Source organism: Osmerus mordax, chromosome 25 (assembly GCF_038355195.1).
Source record: "Osmerus mordax isolate fOsmMor3 chromosome 25, fOsmMor3.pri, whole genome shotgun sequence".
Taxonomy (NCBI): Eukaryota; Metazoa; Chordata; class Actinopteri; order Osmeriformes; family Osmeridae; genus Osmerus; species Osmerus mordax.
Window position 1 is genome coordinate 1,063,314 of NC_090074.1, and position 23,481 is coordinate 1,086,794.

A 23,481-nucleotide genomic window follows, 5' to 3' on the forward strand; every position below is an offset into this window, starting at 1 on the left:
ACATATCTGTTCAGCATGGCTTCATTGTTTAGGGTTAGAGTTTTATTCCTGCGCTGTGGGACCGGTGAGAGGACCGGCCAAAGAGAAGGAGGAGTTGAAGAGATGGTTAGTTGTGTCGCGCACCAACTGGGTTCGACCCCAGCCTTCTGGTGCCTTCCACGATCCCCCTGCCGCCCACAGGAAGAGCTCCTTCATCGCCACGGAGCTACGGTGACTCATTCTCTTTCTCCCTGCAGGGCTGGAGTTGGGCAGAGCGGGGCGGGGAGGCAGGAATTGCATGTGCCCGTGTCTGTGTAAGTACTGTCCTTGAGGAAGGTGCCATTTTCCAACCGTTCTCATGTCAAGACAGAGTCATGCTCTGTCTTAACAAACCACGACCACGACAGAAGGCCAGCGGCCTCCTCCTCGCTGATCTCCCTACCACCCATCGCCGTGACTACCGCTCCACCAATAACAACGACGACTAGCCTCCATTTTAAAACCCAAGTCGACCGTGACAGTACAGGTCATTAACTGACAGCGGAAGAGGGGCATGGCTGTCAGTCCATTAGCACTAGCGCTTGGCCCTCGTGAAAACAAGACTATTAATGAGCGCTGCGGACCCTTTAAGTGACTCACGTTAACACAGCCTCTCATTAGGTCTGGAGAATTAAACACTCTGTCGAAGCGACCTCTCTTGATAAGGGAACTCCAACGTATCCACACACACAAGGCCTCGATCGGGAACCATCCGAGGGCTGAGTGTGTCTATCTTTCGCTGTCTGTGTGTTAAGAGTGTTAATGTGTGTGTGCGCGCGCGCATCTACCCACTTCTAATGAAAGTTCACGCCATTTATCGAGCAGTACATTACTACAGGCACAACCGCCATTGATCCTTTCTGGAGGTCAACATGGTTTCTGGGAGGATGAAATCCACTGAAGAAGTGCCTTGGCCTGCTTACGAGCGTGGACTGATCAGGGCGCGAGCTGCAAATTGCAGAGGGAACTGTTAAGCCCCTTGGTGGAGCTGCCCTGATTAATTAGACCTGCAGAAGATGGAAAATATCTGGGGCTTAGCTATGCTGTAATCCTCCTCTCCGATCATGTGATCGAGAGCTTGACCATGCAGAATGGATGATAACATGGTCGCCGAGCTAGTGATTGCCCCCTCTCCCTCTCCCCTCTCTCCCCCTCACTCTCCCTCACTCTCCCTCACTCTCCCTCACTCTCCCTGCCTCTCCCTCCCTGCCTCTCCCTCCCTGCCTCTCCCTCCCTGCCTCTCCCTCCCTGCCTCTCCCTCCCTGCCTCTCCCTCCCTGCCTCTCCCTCCCTGCCTCTCCCTCCCTCACTCTCTCTCCCTCACTCTCTCTCCCTCACTCTCTCTCCCTCACTCCCTCTCCCTCACTCCCTCTCCCTCACTCCCTCTCCCTCACTCTCCCTCTCTCCCTTTCCCTCTCTCCCTCTCTCCCTCTCTCTCTCTCTCTCTCTCTCTCTCTCCCTCTCTCCCTCCCTCCCTCCCTCTCTCCCTCCCTCCCTCCCTCCCTCCCTCCCTCCCTCTCCCTCTCTCCCGTTTCCACTCCGTACCTCCAGGTTTCTAAACAGCAGACCTGTTGACAGCATTGTCTAAGCTGAAGTAACAACACTGAATATGAAAATAATACAAAGTGTGTTCAATAAGTAATCAAATGTGTGCTGTAATGAGCTCATTTAGGGAAAGAAAATGTTTAGGTGTGAATATCAACACAACAGCATGTGTTAAGTTTCAAAAAACGAGTTCCTCTAAAACAGCACAGTCAATACCCCTCACCGACATCCCAACACACTGGCAATACTCCCCAGGTTTATACGAAGAGCATGACCTTGAGAAGTGCTTGCCATTTCTTGCAGTTCGACTGAACCACCTAGTGCTGAGCTAAGCTGAAATTGAACACCCCAGCCCAATAAGTTGTGAACACACTTTGAATGACAAACTTTACAGCCAGCTCCCTAAGAGCCACTGAGCTGAGAGAAACTCACACTCAACACCAGGAGATATGGACCAGAGTCACAATCCACTTACGAGGTATGCAGCTCAATCTCAAACACCATAAATAACGTCCCCCCTATGGTGAAGTAAAAAGTGAAAAATAGATTTTTCGCTTGCGTTGACATACTTCAGAGCTGTTCTTCTGGTCACCTCACTGTGGGAAGGGGGGGGGGGGGGGGGGGGGGCGGGGCAGGTGGGAGGGTCAGGGGTGCTGGGCAGGCTGTTACAGGACTCCCAGAGATGGACGGAGAGAGAGAAAAAGAGAGAGAGAAAGGGAGGGAGACAGAGAGAGAAAGGGAGAGAGCGAGAGAGAGAGAGAGAGAGAGAGAGAGAGAGAGAGAGAGAGAGACTGGCAGAGCATCTACAAGTCAGCAGAGCATCAATCACAGTCAGCAGCTCGTGAGTGGAGAGGAGCAGTCGGCAGAGCGCTTGTTTGCAGCAGGCAAACTGAGAAACTGTTGAATAATAGAGCCTCTCTGTTTGTGATTGATGTTTGTCATGTGTTTGGCATCGCTATTTTGAGCTACCTGGCAGAATGGCCATACAGGTCGACGTTAAAGGACTCAAGATCCTTAACATGAATTATAAAACATGGATCCTTACCAGGAACGTCTTTGCAGCACCTCATGTTACTTAACGTTCCCAGTTCAGTGCTTTAGTGCATTCCAGAACCACTCATCGACTTCTTTATGACAAATTTATGTATCTAGATTAGATTAATATTTAAAGTAAACAGCTGAATAATGTATGGATTATAATAAATTCACTGCTGTTTCATAACAATGAACAAGCTGTCCCATTCCTCAATCCAAGCAGAACACCAGAAGGGCTGAAAGGTTCAATAGGGGGCCCACTTCTGCAGGGAAATGCTCTGTACATTTCGGCTGTTGCAGAAATGAAATCGGCCAACCTACTAATCAGCTACTCAATACAAAAAAATCACTCAACTGGATCAATGGTAAAAAAAAAAAGTAAAAAAAAAGAAGTAACTATTTATATTATTTGCCGGCTCCAACATTTGATTTCAGTCTACTGAATCAATTCTTCCCGTTCGCCCCCTCTTTAGAGAGAGATGAAAGAGAAATCGATCGCTGTTGAGACTCATAAGGTTTTTCACTACAATGATGCAGGTGTTGCCTGGAATGTTTCATCGAATACGCACTCTACTCAGAAACATGCTCCAACCGACGATTAAATCATGTTCTTGTAAAACAGAACAGAGACATTAGGAAAGCCAAAATCTAAAGCTTGTAGCCTTCAACATATAAAAGGCCGTCATGTAGCCTACTACAGACTATGGCCAGACCCGTTGCTTAATTCTTCCTGTCACGTTATTGCTAAGGTAGCCAACGTTGACGGTAACTCTCATTCGCATATAGTCGCATAACAACCGCAACAGAGAAATGCACACTGAAGGAAATAACAGACAGAATATTCATGAAGCGAGGCTACGGCCAAAATAGCACAGTCAATGGAACTAGCCATTTCTTCCGTCATTGCGCTGGAGGCATTTCACTTTGAGCATGAATAATTATCGCTGGCAGGTCCTAAATTTAGGGAATCAATCCAAATTTAAACTAGCTGCGCTCCAATACGCAGTAACAAACAATGAGTGAGAGAGAACATTCAGTCGGCTTTGGTTTTTTGTATCTCTCTGAAATCGCAGGTACTTAGTCAGCACCAGCGTGCTGAGGACTTGGTGAAACGGTGGGGGGTAGACCTAAGAGAGCTCGGGGAACAGAGAAATATTTTTTTTGAGCATCTAGGGGAAATGAGGGCAGGAGGTTCTATAGTCTGACTCTGTCCTGGCAAACACCAGAGATTCAAGGCGACAGCTGCAAAGAGATTGCTCTGGACACCCATGGATCTTCTCAATAGTCCCATTGTGGCCACTCATCTCAAAGGCATCCCTATGTGCACACGCCGTCAATGCTACGACTGTAAATGAAAAAACATACTTACAGGAAGGCTCGCAGCTAATCTACGACTTCCTCCGACGCGGAAATCTGAACGGTGAGCATAACAGTGAGACACAGAGAGAAAGGACACTGCTTCTGTTTTAACAAGGGGCAGGAGATCAACCTGTTTGACAGGTACGGGGTACAGCATGGCCCTTAGTGCTCTATTGGATTCCCATTAGCATTCTCCGCAGGTTGTCAAAGCTCCTCTCCGACTGCAGTGTAGAACTGCACGGTCTTTGGTTTTCATTAACCTGTCTTTGGGTTTCTGTTTTGGAATTCGACCCCTAGGAACAAGTCTATGATGAGGCTACACAGGTGGGCGTGTTTTCTGGTGATACTCCCACCCTCTGATAGGCCGTTTTTTACGACTGGGAACTCTGAAAAGACTGGTTATATCATAGCAACGAGTATAATGCTAGGTAACTTAGGACTTAGCCCAGCAGCTAACTAAAGCTATAGCTAGCTACCGTTTCGGGAAAATAACTAACTCACTCGACTAAGGGTTAGCCTAAAGCTCACATAGAAGCCAGCCGTCATGGACGACACAGTGAAGAAAGACAAACAAACTACTTTAAATCAAGGCGTCAAGGAGGCCTACGACTACAAATGGAGAGGCGGTTACATTTGTTAGCCGGCAGAGCTGCATAAACATACCAAGGGTGAATTCCGAAGAGAAACTCAATTCCTGCAGTCACAACTTGTATGAGAAGCCAATTTTCCCCCATGTGTGGACCATATAGGGACCCCCGCCGTACCCCCACGTCTGAGTATTTCTACGTCCAGGACCACCAACTGCCCCACACATCTCAGATTGCAACCCCCGAACGTTGTGCAAACGGAGGAGGTAAACTTTGCTAAGTGACGTTTTTCAATATCAACTCTGTGTGCTTTCGCAGGTCTTAGACAAACAAGCTTTCCCACTTCTTTCTTCTCCCCTTTTCAGCACTCAGGGCTCAAGAACAAAACCAACCTTTCTCACAGGCGTTTAACCCCTGTGTTATCTTCGGGTCATTCTGACCCATAAGTCATTGTGACCCACCGTCGTATTGCGACAAATTTACCACATACAAAAACAAAGTGAAGCATTTTCTTTTAACCGCCCACATTGTGAAGGTTAAAAGAAAATTATTATTTTTTTATTTTTGTATTGGGTTAAATTGGGTAAACACAACAATGGTTCGTTATGAACCTTTGGGTCATGTGACCCGAAGGCAGCACAAGGGTTAAGTGTTTACCTTGTGGAAGGTACTGGAGGAAGTTGTACGGAGGCGGAAGGCAGAGAATCAATCAAATCCATCAAATTGTTCATAAACAATCATGGAGGTGGAAGGGCGCGGTTGTTCCTTTGCAAACTAGCATCAAGCCCGTCTTTAAAATGTACAAGTGGAGGAGGGTGTTAGTGAGGAGAGGGAGAGGGGGGTCATACAGACAAGATAAAGAAATACTGTTTCGCATTATTTCTGCTTTACAAGCTGGAAAAACTAGATTTTCATTCTCAGAGCAAGATAATGAGGTTTACTGTTCTCTGGGAGTCAGACAGTTCCCAATGTGCCAGGAAGTCTAAACTACATCAATACCATGAAAAGGAATAACAGGCATGAAAATGTCTATGTAATATATATCTATGTTAGGGGTTCTGTTGGACCAAGATGGAGACAAGCCTGTTTGTTTCTACAGTAAGCACTGGAGCAGTTCGGTGGGAACAACTGGTGTCAAGACTCAGGAGTCAAAGCAACGTGATGGCTGTAAAGCGTCTCTCAGGGCTTTAGTTCAAATACTTGAGATTTTAAGAACATCTCACTTCTCACAGTCGAGTATCAGCTCAGTGTGCTTCTCCTGGGATCTCATGAAAGACGACATGGAAAACAAAAAACATCACTTGGAATATGCATAACCCCCGCTTTCAAAAAATGTGGTTCCTTTAGTAGCGTTTTGTAAAAGCTATTTTGAAAAAGAGAATAGCGGATTTGCTCAAAACATAGTAAAAAAAAGTATTAAACTTACTTTCAAATAAAGCATTGACTGGATAGAATCTCTTACGACTACAGTTGGGCATTCGAATTTCTTTATCTGTCTCTCTCTTTTAGAATCATGGTTTTATTTTTTAACAGTCGCCACTTGACAAAAAAACAATGTGTGTGTGTGGGATTGAAAACCAATCCCCCGTCCAGCTGCTCCTCTAACGCCCTCAGAGCCTCTGTCAAAGAGCTGTGTGTTTCCTCCGAGCCCAGAGGGTTAACTGGAAACACAACGGTGCCATCAGAGGCCAGACCCTCTGTAACACACACGTGCACAAACACAACAACCCACAGAGACAGAGAACCTCCATCCCCTCCCTCCCATCATCAGCGAAAATTGATATGCTATCAATAAATGATGTTTGACTACTATTGGTAGTTCTATTTCCCTCTGACTAGAGCAACAATCTTGACTTTCATATTGAAAGGAAGCTTTCTCCTGCCTCTGTTCTCAATTAAGGTAATTTCGCGAAACACCACAAACATGAACAAATCGAAATATAAATCAGTAGGTCAACGCGCATCTTTACAATTTGTATTTTTTTGAACAGTTGGGAATTCGTTTTTTTCATCACTTTGAGAAGTTGAGCTCTTGTTCATGACAACTACTTCCCCTTCCCCTACTTTCCCTTAATCTGCACCCAGACAAAGAGACAATAAACCATGATGACTCACACTTTCATTAAAGGGGAGATAAAAAGAAAGGAGACTAGTCTCTGATTCATATTCATCTTCCTGCAGGTGATTTATCGTCTCACCCTGAGACAAAGAGAGAAGAGTGCTAGATTAATCTCTGTGGAACTCGCCATTTCCACTCAGTAACCTTGACACATTATCTCAGTTAGCCTTGGTGCTATTTCCTCTAGGAGCAGGTGAGGTCGGGGGTGTGTGTGTGCGTGTGTGTGAGCAGGAGGAGGGGGACTAGGGCAAGGGTGCCCTAGGTGTTGCTGCCAGTCCCCCCTATGGGGACTGGCAGCAACACCTGATGTTATCAAGCTTTTTTGTCTGGCTTGGCTGGTGAGGTGTGTGTGGCTGGTGAGGTGTGTGTGTGGCTGGTGAGGTGTGTGTGTGGTGAGGTGTGTGTGTGTGGCTGGTGAGGTGAGGTGTGGGTGTGTGGTGAGGTGTGTGTGGCTGGTGAGGTGTTTGTGTGGTGAGGTGTGTGTGGCTGGTGAGGTGTGGTGAGGTGTGTGTGTGTGGCTGGTGAGGTGTGTGTGTGTGGCTTGTGAGGTGTGTGTGTGCTGAGGTGTGTGTGTGGTGAGGTGTGTGTGTGGTGAGGTGTGTGTGTGGTGAGGTGTGTGTGGCTGGTGAGGTGTGTGTGTGGTGAGGTGTGTGTGTGTGGTGAGGTGTGTGTGGCTGGTGAGGTGAGGTGTTTAGATGTTGGCTTGGTCCAGCTTGTCGAGGGCACCACTCTGCAGGTACCTGTGAACCCTGCCAGGTGTGGAGACTGAATCACAAACATTAAAACTAATCATCCAACATGGCTGCAACTGAAAGGCTTTAAAAGTGTATTGTTCACGAGTCAGCACCAGCAATCACAATGGTTTCCAGCTTCTAACTACTGTAAGCTTTGGGCAACCATCAACTTCTCTTTGAAGTCATTGAAGTCAAGGAGGCTTGCTGGGAATTTTCTTGACAAGCAGCATTGCCGGTATAATCCTTAACATGCTGGACTGACTGATGCTGAACAAGCGGGTTCAATTCCAACAACAACTACCACCATGAGAGAAGACAGGTACTGTATATATATATAAAAAAAAAAACACAGTATATTTATAGAAACACAAAACAGAAGGACATTCAGACCTACAACAGACTGAAGGTTTTCTAGTATGAGTCATTGCAGGAGGAAATAATGGATATATTTCATTTTTTCGGTTTCAGGAGTTGCTCATAACCCCGTAATGAACTAAATGAGGCATGTAAAATCGTGACAGACTGGGAAGTGTTCGTGCGTGTGTCCGTGTGTGTGTGTCCGTGTGTGTGTGTGTCCGTGTGTGTGTGATTGAATCAGACAGGCAGAAGGAATGAGATGAACAGAAAGAGAGAATGATCGACTGTTGATGAGAACTCGATAAGGAATATCATCATGCTTGAAAGAACGTGTCTGTGTGTCTGCGTGGTCCTCTGTGTTCATTCCTCCTGGCTCAGAGTCACCTCCACCCCCCTCATCACCTCCACCCCCCTCATCACCTCCACCCCCGCCATCACCTCCACCCCCGCCATCACCTCCACCCCCCTCATCACCTCCACTCCCACCTCCACCCCCGCCATCACCTCCACCCCCCTCATCACCTCCACCCCCCTCATCACCTCCACCCCCCTCATCACCTCCACTCCCACCTCCACCCCCCTCATCACCTCCACTCCCACCTCCACCCCCGCCATCACCTCCACCCCCCTCATCACCTCCACCCCCCTCATCACCTCCACTCCCACCTCCACCCCCCTCATCACCTCCACCCCCCTCATCACCTCCACCCCCACCTCCACCCCCCTCATCACCTCCCACCTCCACCCCCGCCATCACCTCCACCCCCCTCATCACCTCCACTCCCACCTCCACCCCCGCCATCACCTCCACCCCCCTCATCACCTCCACTCCCACCTCCACCCCCGCCATCACCTCCACCCCCCTCATCACCTCCACCCCCCCTCATCACCTCCACCCCCGCCATCACCTCCACCCCCCTCATCACCTCCACTCCCACCTCCACCCCCGCCATCACCTCCACCCCCCTCATCACCTCCACCCCCCTCATCACCTTCACCCCCTCATCACCTCCACCCCCCGCCATCACCTCCACCCCCCTCATCACCTCCACCCCCGCCATCACCTCCACCCCCCTCATCACCCCCACCCCCGCCATCACCTCCACCCCCCTCATACCCCCGCCATCACCTCCACCCCCTCATCACCTCCACCCCCACCTCCACCCCCCTCATCACCTCCACCCCCACCTCCACCCCCGCCATCACCTCCACCCCCCTCATCACCTCCACCCCCACCCCCGCCATCACCTCCACCCCCCTCATAACCTCCACCCCCACCTCCACCCCCCCATCACCTCCACCCCCCTCATCACCTCCACCCCCCTCATCACCTCCACCCCCCTGATCACCTCCACCCCCTCATCACCTCCACCCCCCTGATCACCTCCACCCCCCTGATCACGTCCACACCCCTCATCACCTCCACCCCACTCATCACCTCCACCCCCTCATCACCTCCACCCCCCTGATCACCTCCACCCCCCTCGGCACCCATCAGACAGCCCAGGCTGGCTGTCTGAGGTGAGGATGAGCAGAACCCCCCCCCCCCCCCCCCGGGACCCTCTCAGTGTAGCTCGGGCTAGTCTGTCTGCGTTAACTTCCCCCCCCCTAACCACAGCAGGGGGCGGAGGCGTGGTCCTGGGGGAGGGGAGAGCGCCAGCCTGGCTCCCGACCATCTGCCAGCTTCACCTGGAGAGGAACCGTGCCTTCCACCCCCGGGGCCGCCCACGCCCAGCCGCCCAGCGGGGTGCCACTCTGGCGCCGCGAGTCTCTCCCACGAGGCACGGAGACACCTTCCCCTCGTCTCTTCCACGAGGCACGGAGACACCTTCCCCTCGTCTCTCCCCACGTCCCAGACTGACTACCCTCCGTACGGCCCGGCAGGTTTCCTGCTTCATTATTTATCATTTATGACTGAATTATTCATGGTGGGAGATGTTTTCTAGACTTGGTGTAGGCGGACACAGCAAGTGCAGAAGGGGGTTCTGGGTAGGGAGGTGCCACCGGCAGCTAGGAGATTGGGCCTCCCTTGTGACAACGTACCCCAGCCTCCCTCTCCAATTAGGCTTGTGAGCTCGTATAGGATTCATGAGTCATTTGAGGTGTTTTCTGAAAATGTCATGTTCAGCCCATCCATTATTTCCTTTTCTTAGGCTACACCTCAAGTCCAGTTGTTATTATGGCTTAAAAGCCTGTTTTTCCTTTTTCCAGCATAGGCAAAAAGGATTTGCAAGTCTATCTATAACATTTCGATTTTCAATCACACTTGACTACTGCTTTCTTAAACTTCTCTTGTGAGACCCAATATCCGCCTTCTTCAGCGAGCAAATGTAATAAATATTTTAAAGGCTGAGGATAAAAAAAAAAGAGAGAACATTTGATGCATCGAATCGATGACGTTACACGCCTAAGCACTGTTCAATGCAAAGGTTTCCAAAAAACACAAGGTTTATTCAAATTCTGGTTTCAGACTCAAAACTGCCTCAACCTCAAGGGTCATCACCAGACCTATTCAGACCCCTCCTCACAGTCACACCCTTTAAGACGACCTTAATCACAGACACTGACTGAACATGGATGCCGTGTCACAGTCATCCATTCACGCTAGTCGAAGACCTTTGATTGGGAGGCACAAAACACCGTAAACGACCTACATTCTTCGTCGTTGCAAACAAAGAAACGCAAATAAAAGCAGCGACTGGAGATTTTGAAACGCAACTTGACGGCTGCCGGGTTGCCAACGGTAACCGTGATTGTACCAAGGCTCGGGAACGCATCAAACGGTTTATTTTGTGATGACAGCGGTGAATGTATGAAGGCGTCTCGGTTTGTGCCCCACTTCTGCGTGTGGAGGTGTTGTGTGCTGGGTAGCTGCTACTGAGGGCGTGTCAGTCAGGAGAAGAGACCATGCCGCTGGTATCTCCCAGAGGGGGAGGTACCTGCTGTAGAGGTACCGGGTGGGGACGCCTGATAACCAGGGTCTCTGATGACAGCGTGGAGCCCCAGGGTGAGTGAGCTCCATGTCAAATGAAGGACAGACAAGAAGCCGGTCGCAACCAGCTTCCTACCATCACTCTCCAGAACAGTGTATGACGTCATTACTGACTAAGGCAGGAGACACAGAGAGAGAGAGAAGGAGAGAGAAGGAGAGAGAGAGAGAGACAGAGACACACACACAGACCCCAGCCCCTCTACCCTCAAGTACACTTGGGTAAAACAAAGGTCAGTGATTAATGAGGTTGATCCAGTAGTGAGCTACTGCTCTCCACTACACACCCACCCTGCTAGCTTTCCTGCATGTCGATTTCTTGTAAAGGCTGAGGATATTGACAGACAAAAGCCAGAGCCTTTTTCCTAGATGTGGATCCTTGGTCTACATAGCTAAATAATACCTGAAAGGTCAAGCCTCAAAACAAAGTCTGAATATTCTTTAAAAAGCGAGGCATCAAACAGCACGTCTCAACTGTCCTCCTTCCTGTCACCCCCTGACTCTCGTCTCATTTCCTCCTCCTGTTAGAACGCTTAAAAAAAAGAAAACGAAAAAAGGGAACGTATCAAATTCATTCATTCTTCAAATTTGGAGAATCCTGCAGTGTCTCTCTGGGGCCTGGGATCGAAGCTGGATCCTGCTGTTCAAACACAGCTGCAATACTCTGCTCTGGGTACTGGCTCCCATGGACACTGCCTTTCATCCCCCCCCCCCCCCCCACACACACACACACACACACACACACACACACACACACACACACACACACACACACACACACACACACACACACACACACACACAAAAGACATGCACAGCTGTCACACTGTTGCCCAGAAACGGAATACCATTACTGGAATACCTTGAATCTACAAATACGATCATGTTACAGGAAGCACGGTAGACAGAAAGGGTCTTTCAACTAAACGTCCAATTCAATTACAGAGACAATCATTATTATATACCTTCCACAAATCCCATTTCCTGGGGCCTATAGTCAACTTATAACTGAAGCTCGGATTGCCCCTGAAGTGCAAGAAAACGCCACTAAGAGGCATGGGATGAAGGCCAGGCAGGGAAGCAAATGTCCCTGGGGTTTTCGAAGAGGGAAAAAACCCAGTAAAAAGAGATGCCCTTGAGTCATTTACGCAATTCAGCCTTCTCACCCAGCCTTCTGCATCTTCCTCCAAACTCCAACCTCCGCTCGCCCCGCCTTCCTCCTTCAACCGTCCGTTTACGAAAACGACAAATCAAGATCCTATAACGCCGCGTAGAGGACCGCGTGGCGTGGAGGGGACCGAAGTGTTCGGGGTGAATCCCAGCGAAGACTCCCCTTCCTCACCACGGTACGCAGCCACGCGCTAATTGCTGCCTTTTTCTTTCTCGTGTACTCACCCGTCTTGAGGAGCATAAATCTGGTTGTGTGGCGCATTGAACTGGATCTGTCGCACAAAAAGGCCATCGCTGTTATAAATACATGTATTTGTATGCAGAATTCCGTACATGACTGACTCCTCAGTATCCAGCATCCATCCTTCCCTCTCTTTTTCAAGCTTTCGTAGGAAAATTTTGACATTTAGGGTTCTCCAGAGGGACTAAAAACCATTCAACTAGTAAGAAGCACCATATTGGGGAATTAACTAATTAAGGCTCTTCAATGTACCAGGCAAAATGGTGCCCTGAGAATGTCTTCCCCAATAACAGTAATGAGAGAGAGAGAGCGACTGATGGTGTGTGTCTGTGTCTGTGTGTGTGTGTATATCTAAGGGAGAGAGAGAAGAGACTGAAATAGAGAGAGAAACAAAGAGAGATATAAAGAGAGATAAACAGATATAAAGAGAGAAAGAGAGAGATTAAAACGGAGAGAGAGCGAGATTATGAGGCTGTGTGAGTGTCTCTCTCCCTCTCCTCTTCAACGAGACGTGTAACAGTTCAGAATGCGGCATCTGTGCTCTCCGCTTCGTCCTTCTTTGTTTTGCTCCTTGACAATGGCTGTGAAGCTCATTAGGCTCCATAAACAACAGGAGCCGGGCGCTTTAATGAGGCGCCGAGGAAGATGGCCCCTGTCCTTGGGAAGTTCGCCATGTCTGCTACACTGCCCTGTCTTGCAAGGCTCCCCGTCTAACAACCAGCCCATTCTCAACAGAAACACATCCCAGAACAGAGAGAGAATGAGAGGGAGAGAGAGACAAACAGAGAGAGACAGAGTGGAACTCAGAAACAGAGAGGCAGAATTGAACACAGGAACACAGAGATAGACAGCGAGAGAAAGTGGAACAGAGAAAGAGAGAGACCAACGGGAGTGAGAGACAAAAAGAGGCTCTATAGCAGCTCCAGTCCCTTTCTCCATCTCTCCCTCCATCCTCCTCATTTTCTCCATTTCCCATGGTGGGTCACGATCCCCTAGTTCACCCTTTTACTAACACGCAGAAATATTCAGGTTATAATTTGGCCTGGGTAAATCTGACACAATGATTAATGAGGACACCCCCCCCAAGATGTGTGCCCAGGACACAGAGAGCCAACACTCACACCCTGAGGTCTCTAAGGGACAGCCAGCGAGGTATGCAAGTAGGAGTCAGTTGGCTGAGCGGTGAGGGAGTCGGGCTAGTAATCCGAAGGTTGCCAGTTCGATTCCCGGTCAGGCCAACTGACGTTGTGTCCTTGGGCAAGGCACTTCACCCTACTTGCCTCGGGGGGAATGTCCCTGTACTTACTGTAAGTCGCTCTGGATAAGAGCGTCTGCTAAATGACTAAATGTAAATGTAAGTGAAGCACTGGCACCAAACTAACCGGAGCTTTGAGTCAACACTTTGAAAGACTGATTCAAAAAGCTTTCTAACATAACACGGGCATGTATTTCAGTGGCAAACTGGAAGCTCTTTATGTTGTCAGAGAGTAAAATTATAGATCAGAATCGTGAAGGTATAAGAGTGAAAGTACTCTGTTAAGGTAGGCAGGAAATTGCAATGCTGTTTTCTGAAAAGCCAGGTGTAACGACATGAAAGCAGGACTCAAAAGTTTGACATTCTGCTGTGAAGCATGGGTGACTAACACCGTGCAACCCCAGGGCCTTGTCTGTGGACACAGCCCACGTCTCGCCCACAAACCGCCATCTGTCTTCTGGTCAAGATGGATTTCTCCAACCAGGAGTCCTCGCTGCCATAAAGAGGAACAATGTCTCCTATAGCCTTGTTAAAGAGCCCAGGGCGCTCTGCATGCAGCTTCATTGGGTTTAGCTTTAAAAGGCTGTCAATCCTGATTGATTTCCACCAACTGGACCGAGCCAGACACACTCTAGAGTCATTAAACCTTCAAATAAGGCGCGGCGCAACCACAAAAGCCACTTCCAACCAACGTGATATATGTGTTTGTGAGTGAGAACTGCAATTCTTTTACTGGCTTTTTAAAGACTGTGAACATAGCTTAAATATATTTGGGAGGGAATACACTTGAAACACGCTTTTGGCTAATTGCACCTTTTTGAAATGTTTAAGCTACAGGAACGCAAATACCTTTCCTTCTCTCTTCTCCTCTCCTCCTCCCTCTCCTCCTCCCTCTCCTCCCTCTCCTCCTCCTCCCTCTCCTCCTCCTCCCTCCCTCTCCTCCTCCCTCCCTCTCCTCCTCCCTCTCCTCCTCCTCCCTCCCTCTCCTCCTCCCTCTCCTCCTCCCTCCCTCTCCTCCTCCATCCTTATCCCTCCCTCTCCTCCCCCCTCCCCTCTCCTCCTCCCTCCCTCTCCTCCTCCTCCCTCCATCCTTATCCCTCCCTCTCCTCCTCCCTCCCTCTCCTCCTCTCTCCATCCTTATCCCTCCCTTTCCTCCTCCCTCCCTCTCCTCCTCCTCCCTCTCCTCCTCCCTCTCCTCCTCCTCCCTCTCCTCCTCCCTCCATCCTTATCCCTCCCTGTCCTCCCCTCCTGTTTACACTACCTACCAGGAGAGGTAAACACCCTAATGTCTAATTACCGTTCAACTGCCACACCAATCAACAAACATGTATCTTCATGGGAAATCCAGCCTCGGTTTCATAGGCCCAAGCCACTGAGCACATTAAACTATGCATTATTGAGCTGCTCAAACAAGCTTTGGACAGTTTCCCAAGATACCATGTGTCAATATATGAATACAGCATTATAATACCTGGCTGGCCACTGTGTTATACTGTATGTCGTATGGATCCTGTTAATGGGCTAATCAGTGCTTTCACACTGTAGAGGAAATGATGCGAGCTGGCGTTGATTCAGTGTTCAGGCAGACAGGCGGCCTGTCCGGTAGGACTGTATCAGTCATGTGTGGGGTAACACCCTCCTCGCTTTCTGCAAACAGATGCCTTCCCTCTGGGAGAAGACCAGGCTGAGATTCACAAACATGCTCCGTGCTCCCACTGTGTCAGAGATGATGAGGAGGATGTCTTCGAGTTACAACCACCAAAAACTGCTGACCAAAACAACAAGACGTACAATTCTTGTGGTTGGACCCCTGGAGGTGAAACTGCTTTTCATCTGTCGGTGTGACTCAATAAGCATCCACTTCAAACAAATAGGCCTGTTTCTTTTCAGGTCAGAGCGGTCGAGGTGCAAGGGAGCGCGGGCTATTTCTGCTCCTAATCAGGATAATCTGTTAAACTCCTTCGAAGCTCCAGCTTCAGCTCCTGGAGGTATCAGTGCTGTGATGTGTCATCAGCATCAGCTCCTGTCCTGTTCACCTCCTCTACCTACCCGCCCTGAGAAATGGGGCAAAACAGAGATGGGGGATGGTTGAGATAAAAACAGCCTGCTTGTTGGCTTGTTGCCAAAGATGATTGACCTGGCAACGTGCAACGACGGGTCATCCCCATTTAATCTGCCCAGATCTCACTTCTCCTCGGCGTTTCATCAGCCGCTAATGAGAGATCAGTCTGACACTGGACCCTCAACTGAGAACTTCCAGAACATACCGTTATTGGTTCTGATTGGTTCGTCCATGACACAGCAATGTTTTACAGTGCGAGGACACAGTGTTCTTTAGAAAAGAGAGATAAATAGCTGCCAAGTCGAAGCTAGGGAGAGATATCCAGGGTTGGAGAGAGGAGAAATAGGAAATCTAAAAAAATCTGGGGCGATCATAGACAGGTGCACCAGACATTCCTGACCCTTACTGAAGGTCTGCTGAAAAAGGACATTGATTATATCAGCGCAGATACAGGCCACAGGCTCAAGTCCCAAGAGTGGGAATTAAATAGGAGCCAAGACAACCTTGTTCTTTGTGATTGGGCCTTCAATCAACCTCCAACCAAGGCACAGATGTCAGGTCTGTCCATCCATCAGTAAGACCCTTGGCATGGAGGAAACTGATACTGACATTAGATTAAAAGCTAATCATGGGTTTACAGAACCTTCCCATGACTAAGAGTCAGGGTACGGCTTTCTGACAGTAAAAGGATTCAAAGTACTCGGTCAGTTGTATTTAGAGAAAAATGGTAGTAATTCAGGATGTCAACTTGTCACTTTAGCACAATGCTTTCTGGTCGTACTGAGGCTAAGAATTGACTTCCAACATGTGCGACCAGAACCATTTCACTGGCCCTGAAGTCTTAAAAGAAAGAAAGGGGATGTGTTTATTTCACTGATGCTACAATTTCGGAATGAAACATTAACAAAACACAGGCCAGATGAATGAATAAATGAATGAATGAGAGAGAGAGAGAGAGAGAGAGAGAGAAAGAGAGAGACAGAGACAGAGAGAGAGAGAGCATCGCCTCCTCTTTCAATGAGTCTTATTACTGATGATGGGCCTCAACACAACAACGGAAAACAATCAATTCAGCCGCGCTCTCACTCTGTCTGTACCTCCCTCCACCCCTCCCCCTCCCTCCTTCCCTCCACACCTCCCTCCCTCCACCCCCCTCTCTCTCCCCTTCCTTCTCTCTCTCTCCCTCCCCGACCCCTCAGCCCCTCCTTGATGACACTTTCTTTTGTCCCCTCGTTCTTTCTCTTCCTCCTCCCCCCTCCTCCCCCTCCACCCCCTCCTCCTCCCCCCTCCTCCCCCTCCACCCCCTCTTCCTTTGTACCCCTCCCTCCTTCATTGCTGGGTGAATAGAGGTGCCAGCAGGGATTGTGTCTTTATGAGCTCTTCTTTCATATTGTTTTAGTGCATAACCCTAATAAATCATAGGCCTCCCTATTGTTACAAAGCCAAGCAGCTTGACCACAGACAGGACAGTCACCCCACATTCAGGTTCTTGAACAGGGTCACATGGTGACATTGTTAAAAGGGTCCTTCACATCGAGGCTGAGAAAGATTAGGAGTCGGAGGAGTCTTATTGCTGTGGCCAGCAAGAAAACATGATCTATAAATAAGGGACTTTTGGTAACGACGGCATATGACCCAGCGGTTTCCTGATGAATCGAGTATTCAACACAGATTCATCAGTATTCAATCAGTCTACCAACCACCTGCTACAGCGCAGCACCAAAACATCACCATTCATCCCTTCCAGTGGCGTAGGTTTGTTTTCAAATCTGGGTGAGATTTGTGGGGAAACAACTTTTTTTTTTTTTATAACTGAGGATATACTATCTGCCCTTCATGGCTTTATTGAACAGAGATAGTTAGAGCTATACAGGACACATGAGGGAGGAGAGAGAGAGAGGAAGACATGCATTGATGGCCCGAGTTGGAATCGAACCCAGGTTGCTGCGTGTGGGCACCTGCCCAGTGAGCTACCAGGACGCCCCCAGAAGGCCTTGATTTCAAACTCATCCTGATGTGTGGCTCAAGGTCCGGTGGCGAACGGCATTCAAGAGACAGAGACTGAAGGGTGACAGAGCAGCAATGACACCTGACTGTCAATAATCCTTTGGAAGCGTGCATGGCGCTGCCTGGTGAGGGGCATGCCTTACCAGGCTCTGTACGGCTGTGCTATGTCACTTCACAGCTCCACACACATGAATAAGAAATAAAAAGGCCACTGTCTGTATTGGTATCGCCTCCTCTATCTTAAATTAATTTCGCTGTTTTCACATTTAGAGTAGATATCCAAGCCAACAGAAGATAGTTTATGTGATTCAAATCATTGCCTGTAGACACAAACTCAATATCCATTTCATTAAGCTTTGAGAGACCGTATTTTTTCATCTTTTGCCGAGAAATGAAAGAAACTCATTAATATTTCTCTGTTCTTCTACTTGCCTCAATAATTACTTTTCTCCTCGTTGTTTGTCTCCACTTAAAGTTCTCATCACATACTATTCAGAAAGTCTGAGCTGTAGTTGAATATAGAGGGGGATGTTTGATATGCCATAGGTGTGGAAATTAATTGGCCTTTTAAAAAATATGCTGATGCTTTTCAAAAACAGAAAAACCTCTTTAAGAGACAGAAATGATTGTCTGCGCGCATGCTTAGTCAAACCGTGTTCTAATTTCAGTCATAAGCTTTTTCAAATTGTTTCTTATCTATTATACATCACACCCCTCGTATCACCAGCTCGCCTCGGCTTCCGCGCGCAAAGACGGCGAGGCCAATTTAAGAAGTAAACAACACCAGAGGAGCTATCAGCCAGTCTCACTCTCCTTCTCCCCCAGGATTCCATGTTGTTTTACTCTACACACAAGACGCTTCAGGAATAACCAAGACACCTGCGCACGCCCAGCCAGGACCAATCAGGGACAAGGAGGCTAGACCAATCAGGGGACGAGGAAGCTAGACCAATCGTGGGACGAGGAGTCTAGACCAATCAGGGTTGAGGAGGCTTACCCCCAGGATGAGTTCAGATCTGTTACTAGGCGTTACATCATTGTGATTAGTCACTACCTGAGCTTGAGGGACCATGGAGAACACACAGCCCTCGAGTTCTCCTGGTGGAACCCTCCCCCTCATCCCCCTCCTCCCCTCCCCAACCCCCGACCTTCGAGGCTGTGTTTGTCTGCTGGTACGGTAGGCCCTAAAGGGTCCGTTGGTGGCTGCTGGTACGGTAGGCCCTAAAGGGTCCGGGGTGGGTGCGTGTCAAAACATTAATGGCGGATGCCTTTTGTTTTTTCCATATGTGTGTTTGTGAAGGTTGCGTGTGTCGTACAAGCCCTCTTCTTGGGTCTTGGTTTGCCAAGACCTTTCCACTCCAACGAAGAACTGAATCTTTTCAGACACCAGGGGGGTGAGGGGCGGGGGTGTCGGAGGAGGGTGAAGGGGGGGGGGGGGTGCTCGTGGGCGGGTGGGGGGGTACATTGCCTTTCAGAATGACAAACCCCCCCTTTTCTCTCTTTTCCCTCCAATACACTCTAGGACGCCTTCAGAGCTTACACAATGCACATCAGTCTGGGTTCCTATTCATGAATTGATTAATATGCAAAGACAGGCCATCCTTATCAAACAGAAGCCATGGAAAAATACAACTCAAAGCCAGTGGAGTCATTTTACATTTTGTAACCATTTTTGTTCTTTCATTGGTTTAGATTTTAGGATAAAGGTGAAATGAAGAAGTCCTTTGATTCATTTGAAACTGAAACAATTTTCTTGATTAACTTAATTTTGATTAACTCAATATTCAGACATCTTAATTGGCACTGGATTTGATGTTGTTTGTACCATGGTCACTCTGTAAACCAACAATTACGAGTTGTGATGAAATAAACAGACAATTTAAGCTTCTATCATGCTCAGCTGGGGAATTCGCAAAGAGCCTTAAGAGTGAGGATAACATAACCATAAGCCAAAAGACTGAAGTGATGCAATATAAACAAGGTTATGGTGAAGGCTTGTGTCTCAACAAACAGGTTTTGTTTCACACTGAATCATCTATAGCCTGGTGCAGCATCAGAGCAAAACTGTAATTTATTGCTTTCTTAATCTATTATCGTGGGACTGAAGAACAGCAGAATACTTAAACGTTTATGTTTTTGAACTGGAATTCAAAGAGGCTCTTTTAGTTTATGTTCCATGAAGACCACTCGTGCTAAGGATGAAATCACTCCCTCTAAATGTGCCTTATCTAAGAACCACAGAAAATCACATTTGGCCTTGCAAAATTGAATTGCCGCCCCATCTCCACTTCTGTCTGAACTACCCTAGACACATCGGTCTTGAAACATCTTAAGTGAATACGATCACCATTGACCACAGGATCCATGACGGGGAAAGACGCAAGAGGAACAGATACAGCTAAGAGCTTGTAGTTCCCTTCCCTTTAATGGACACACCAGGAGAGGGATATGTTGTTATTGATGGGAAATAACATACCATCACCTTCAAAAGCAAAGGAAGACAGCATTTATAAGCAGTGTATACGCAAACAAGACACATTTCCTCTAACACAAGCTGTCACTATCAGCATTGCAGAAAAGAGCAACATTTCTCTTCCAACTGAGAAAAGACTGCGCTTAAAGTATGCAGCAGGATTTTTTTTATTCATATCCCGTTCTAAGCAACACACCAGACCATGAGACTTATAATTTTCCCTTGTTAGGGTCCTTTTTACAGTTTCCCTCTCACAGAAATAGGCAATCTTATTTTCATAGAGGCTTTGAACTTGCCACAGAGCTGAAGTCTTGCCACAGAGCTGAAGTCCCAGATGGTAGCCATCTTGGATTTGTTTACTTTTTCCCCCCCCACAACTGTTGACTAATCCTAAACTTCGCCCTCTTTTTTGAGGTCAACGTAAACAACCCATTTCTTTCTCAAACGTCCTTAAAACTACAGTTGTTGTTATTTTCTTCTCGTTTTAAACTTTAAAATACTCCCTTAAACATGCAGTGCCTTCACAGAAACACTCTCCAGAGATTGTTGCTGCCTAGAGAATTTATTGAATGCCATGCATGACAGTGTTATTGCCCTGTATGGCAGGACCTGGCATTTGGCTTGCATTACTTGTGACACAAGTACCAAATAGCTCGGGCTCTCTGGAACAGCTGCGCTCTAATATTAACACATCAACACAGTACCATGTCATGGGCTTGGTTCCTGCACCACTACCTCCAGTCTCAAATCACATTGTTCCTCTTTGGGATACTCAAACATTGACAGGAAAAACCAAATATAGAAACTTCATTAAACTGGCGCAGAGGTATCAAGGGGGACGTACATTAAGTAAACAGTCTGGAAAGGTGATGCCATTCCTCAAAATGTGCTTCTTTTTTCAACTACATCTATGAGTCTGTCAAGGTTGTTTCTCTGTGTGCATTCAGGCTGCAAAACTGAAGCAATCACCTCATACTGTTCTGAACCAGAACACTTGACACATCCCAACTCACAGTCTCTGTGTCCTTGTGTTCTTGAGAGGCAAGATAAGGCACTTTCATATTCGGATTCCGCCTCTGAAATTGCATTGAATTTCATAAAGTTCTAGTTTTGATCTAAGCTCTGCCATGTCTCTTGTCTCTTGCCCTGAGTTTTAAGTCACTGGCATCACAACTGAATTATCAGTGCAGTAGAACCTTAAATGAATAGTTTAATTACATTGTTCCAGCACAAATTGTTAAATCCTGCTTCTGTAAGAGAGTATTACTGTCAGGCCCTATCCCTTGATTAGCCCAGGCTGTTCAAATACAATTATTCATGTATTTAATGTATTTCTCTTTGTGGGAACTATGGCATTGATGTAATGTTACCATGATCCTGTATTATAATACCGAAGAGACTGTTGTTAATGGACTTTAGATTGCGAGCTGTTCTTAACATCCCCCTACTGTTCTGTGGTCCACATGGCAACTTAAAATACAGGTTGTTTGTTTGTTTTTACTTGAGGGGAAAAAACGAAAAATCTTCTTATAAATGCTCAGTTGCCATGGATATGTGTTTCATTAAGTGGCGTTTGTGTTTGTAAACAAACGAAGCATCTTGGTCAAAACATTTGTTTTCTCTGTTAATTGTTGTCGAGGGTGTGTATGAGTCTGCTTGTGTCACGGGAGGTTGGGACGGGAGGGGGAGGGAAGGGCAGGGACGGGGGGAGGGGGGGACGGGTGGGGGGAAGGGGGGAACGGGACGGGGGAGGGGTAAAATAACGGGTCCCCTCCCGCCGACTACCTCGCATTCTGATTGGAGCGCATTGTTTACCATAAAATGTATGATGGCAACAAGGACAATTCTGTTAAATATAACATCACTGAACAGAAATCATACCCCTCCACCCCCTTAACAGAAAACACACAAAACACCAACACACTGTAGTAACAGTCAGATACTTCGTGTCACCATATTTCCAAAAAATCTATATTCAATTCGGACAAAGTCAGTGGCTATCTATAGCTTTGGCGAGAACATAGTGGGTTGGGTCGAACACCGCCTCACAAATCAGTGTAGCACATGCATGTTAGTTCAGCGCTTAACATCAACTAAAACATGTATAATGGAAGTTAGAAGCTAACTAATCAAAGAAAGTTCTCAAATAGTTCAGTAGCGTTTTTATTCTCACAGCCACACTCTATAGACTTACAAATAAACCCACATCATATATGTGTTTACATTCAATTTATGGAAAAATATTCTGGATTCATAACCGCATTTCATTTTAAATAAAATGAGTCAGAGTGCTAATTTCTCCCACATCTCTTGAATTCATCGTAAACAGCGTTTCTGAACAAGTGCGCAGCCAAATTCGTTTGCAGGTGCGGAAGGAAACAAAGCATGCCCATAAGCAGTCGACGCTCGGAGCGTATTATTGAGTACTGAATTAACGGAACTGGTGATAAATTGTAGACTGTTAGGCCTGTTATTGGTGTAAATGTAATAGGGTATGTGTATAGAAATACATGGGCATATAGTAGAAGGAGACTGCTGGGGTATTTGGCTTGCACAAAGGACCGTTGGGACTTCTCTATAGACCTGAATGCATCAATCTCTAGAAGCTAATCCAAACCTTAGCAACAACAGCAAATTCGAGTCAGTATAAAACTATTAGCAAAAGTGTCCATAAAAAGTACGAACCATGAAAAAAACAATTTACTTTAAGGCGTCATTACCCTTTAACCACACGATAGGGACACCAGGGAAATCGATTTGATTTATAATTTACGTTACAAAGTGAAACTCCGATATGCGTCAATTTTGTCCTATTTGGGGCTTTTAAATATCCTCTCTTTTAGGCTAGGCTACTTTGTTCAATATTGGTGATGATGGGAATGTGTTCATAACCTCTGAATATCTCATCGCGACAGTTACAGTCTGAGTGAACTAACTGTCTATCCTAGAGGCACAGCACAGAAGACGCTATTTGCATTGAGCGCGCTGGGATGCTTCTCTATCCGAACTGGATTGAAAACTTGCAAACACTGATGTACAAAGGGGCCATCTATAGTAATTACTAAAAACATAAATCTATAAAAAGCACTTACCTGCATAGCCAAAGAAGAGCAATGCCCAGATGAGATCCCTTGTTTTAAGCATTGCAATCTCTCACAAAGATATTCTCCTTGAAGAATAGATGCAGTTGGTCAGTTGATGTCGATGTTAAAATATATTTTCGTTTTCCAACTATGCTGGTATCAATAGGATATGAATTGGTCCTTGCCTCTACCCGGTACGCACGCGAACAGCTCGCAGAGTGAGTGACAAGAAGCAGCCGTAGCACACACACAACACGAATTAATCCGCCCGGACAAGCGCGTTGGCGCTCACACACTTGAAGGGGATGCTACAACAAACTAGTGCGCTCAACTATGGAGATTGCTGCAGCCGCTTCACACAGGGAAACGGCAGATGGTGCGCTCGGAAAATCTTGAAATGGAGCATTGGGAGTTATAAGGATTAGGAATCTCAGGAGCCTAAATGTTT

General features: G+C 47.4%; 1 protein-coding gene across 3 annotated transcripts in view; it reads right to left on the bottom strand.

The window, feature by feature from the left end:
• ncam1a (neural cell adhesion molecule 1a) overlaps positions 1 to 23,182 on the bottom strand; it is a 148,946-nt gene extending 125,764 nt beyond the window's left edge. For all 3 annotated transcript variants that reach the window (XM_067228798.1, XM_067228797.1, XM_067228799.1), the window contains exon 1: positions 23,043 to 23,182. In XM_067228798.1, coding sequence (XP_067084899.1) covers positions 23,043 to 23,094 — 52 coding nt within the window. In that variant the 5' untranslated portion in view covers positions 23,095 to 23,182. The remainder of the gene's footprint in view (positions 1 to 23,042) is intronic.
• Positions 23,183 to 23,481: the final 299 nt, after the last annotated feature.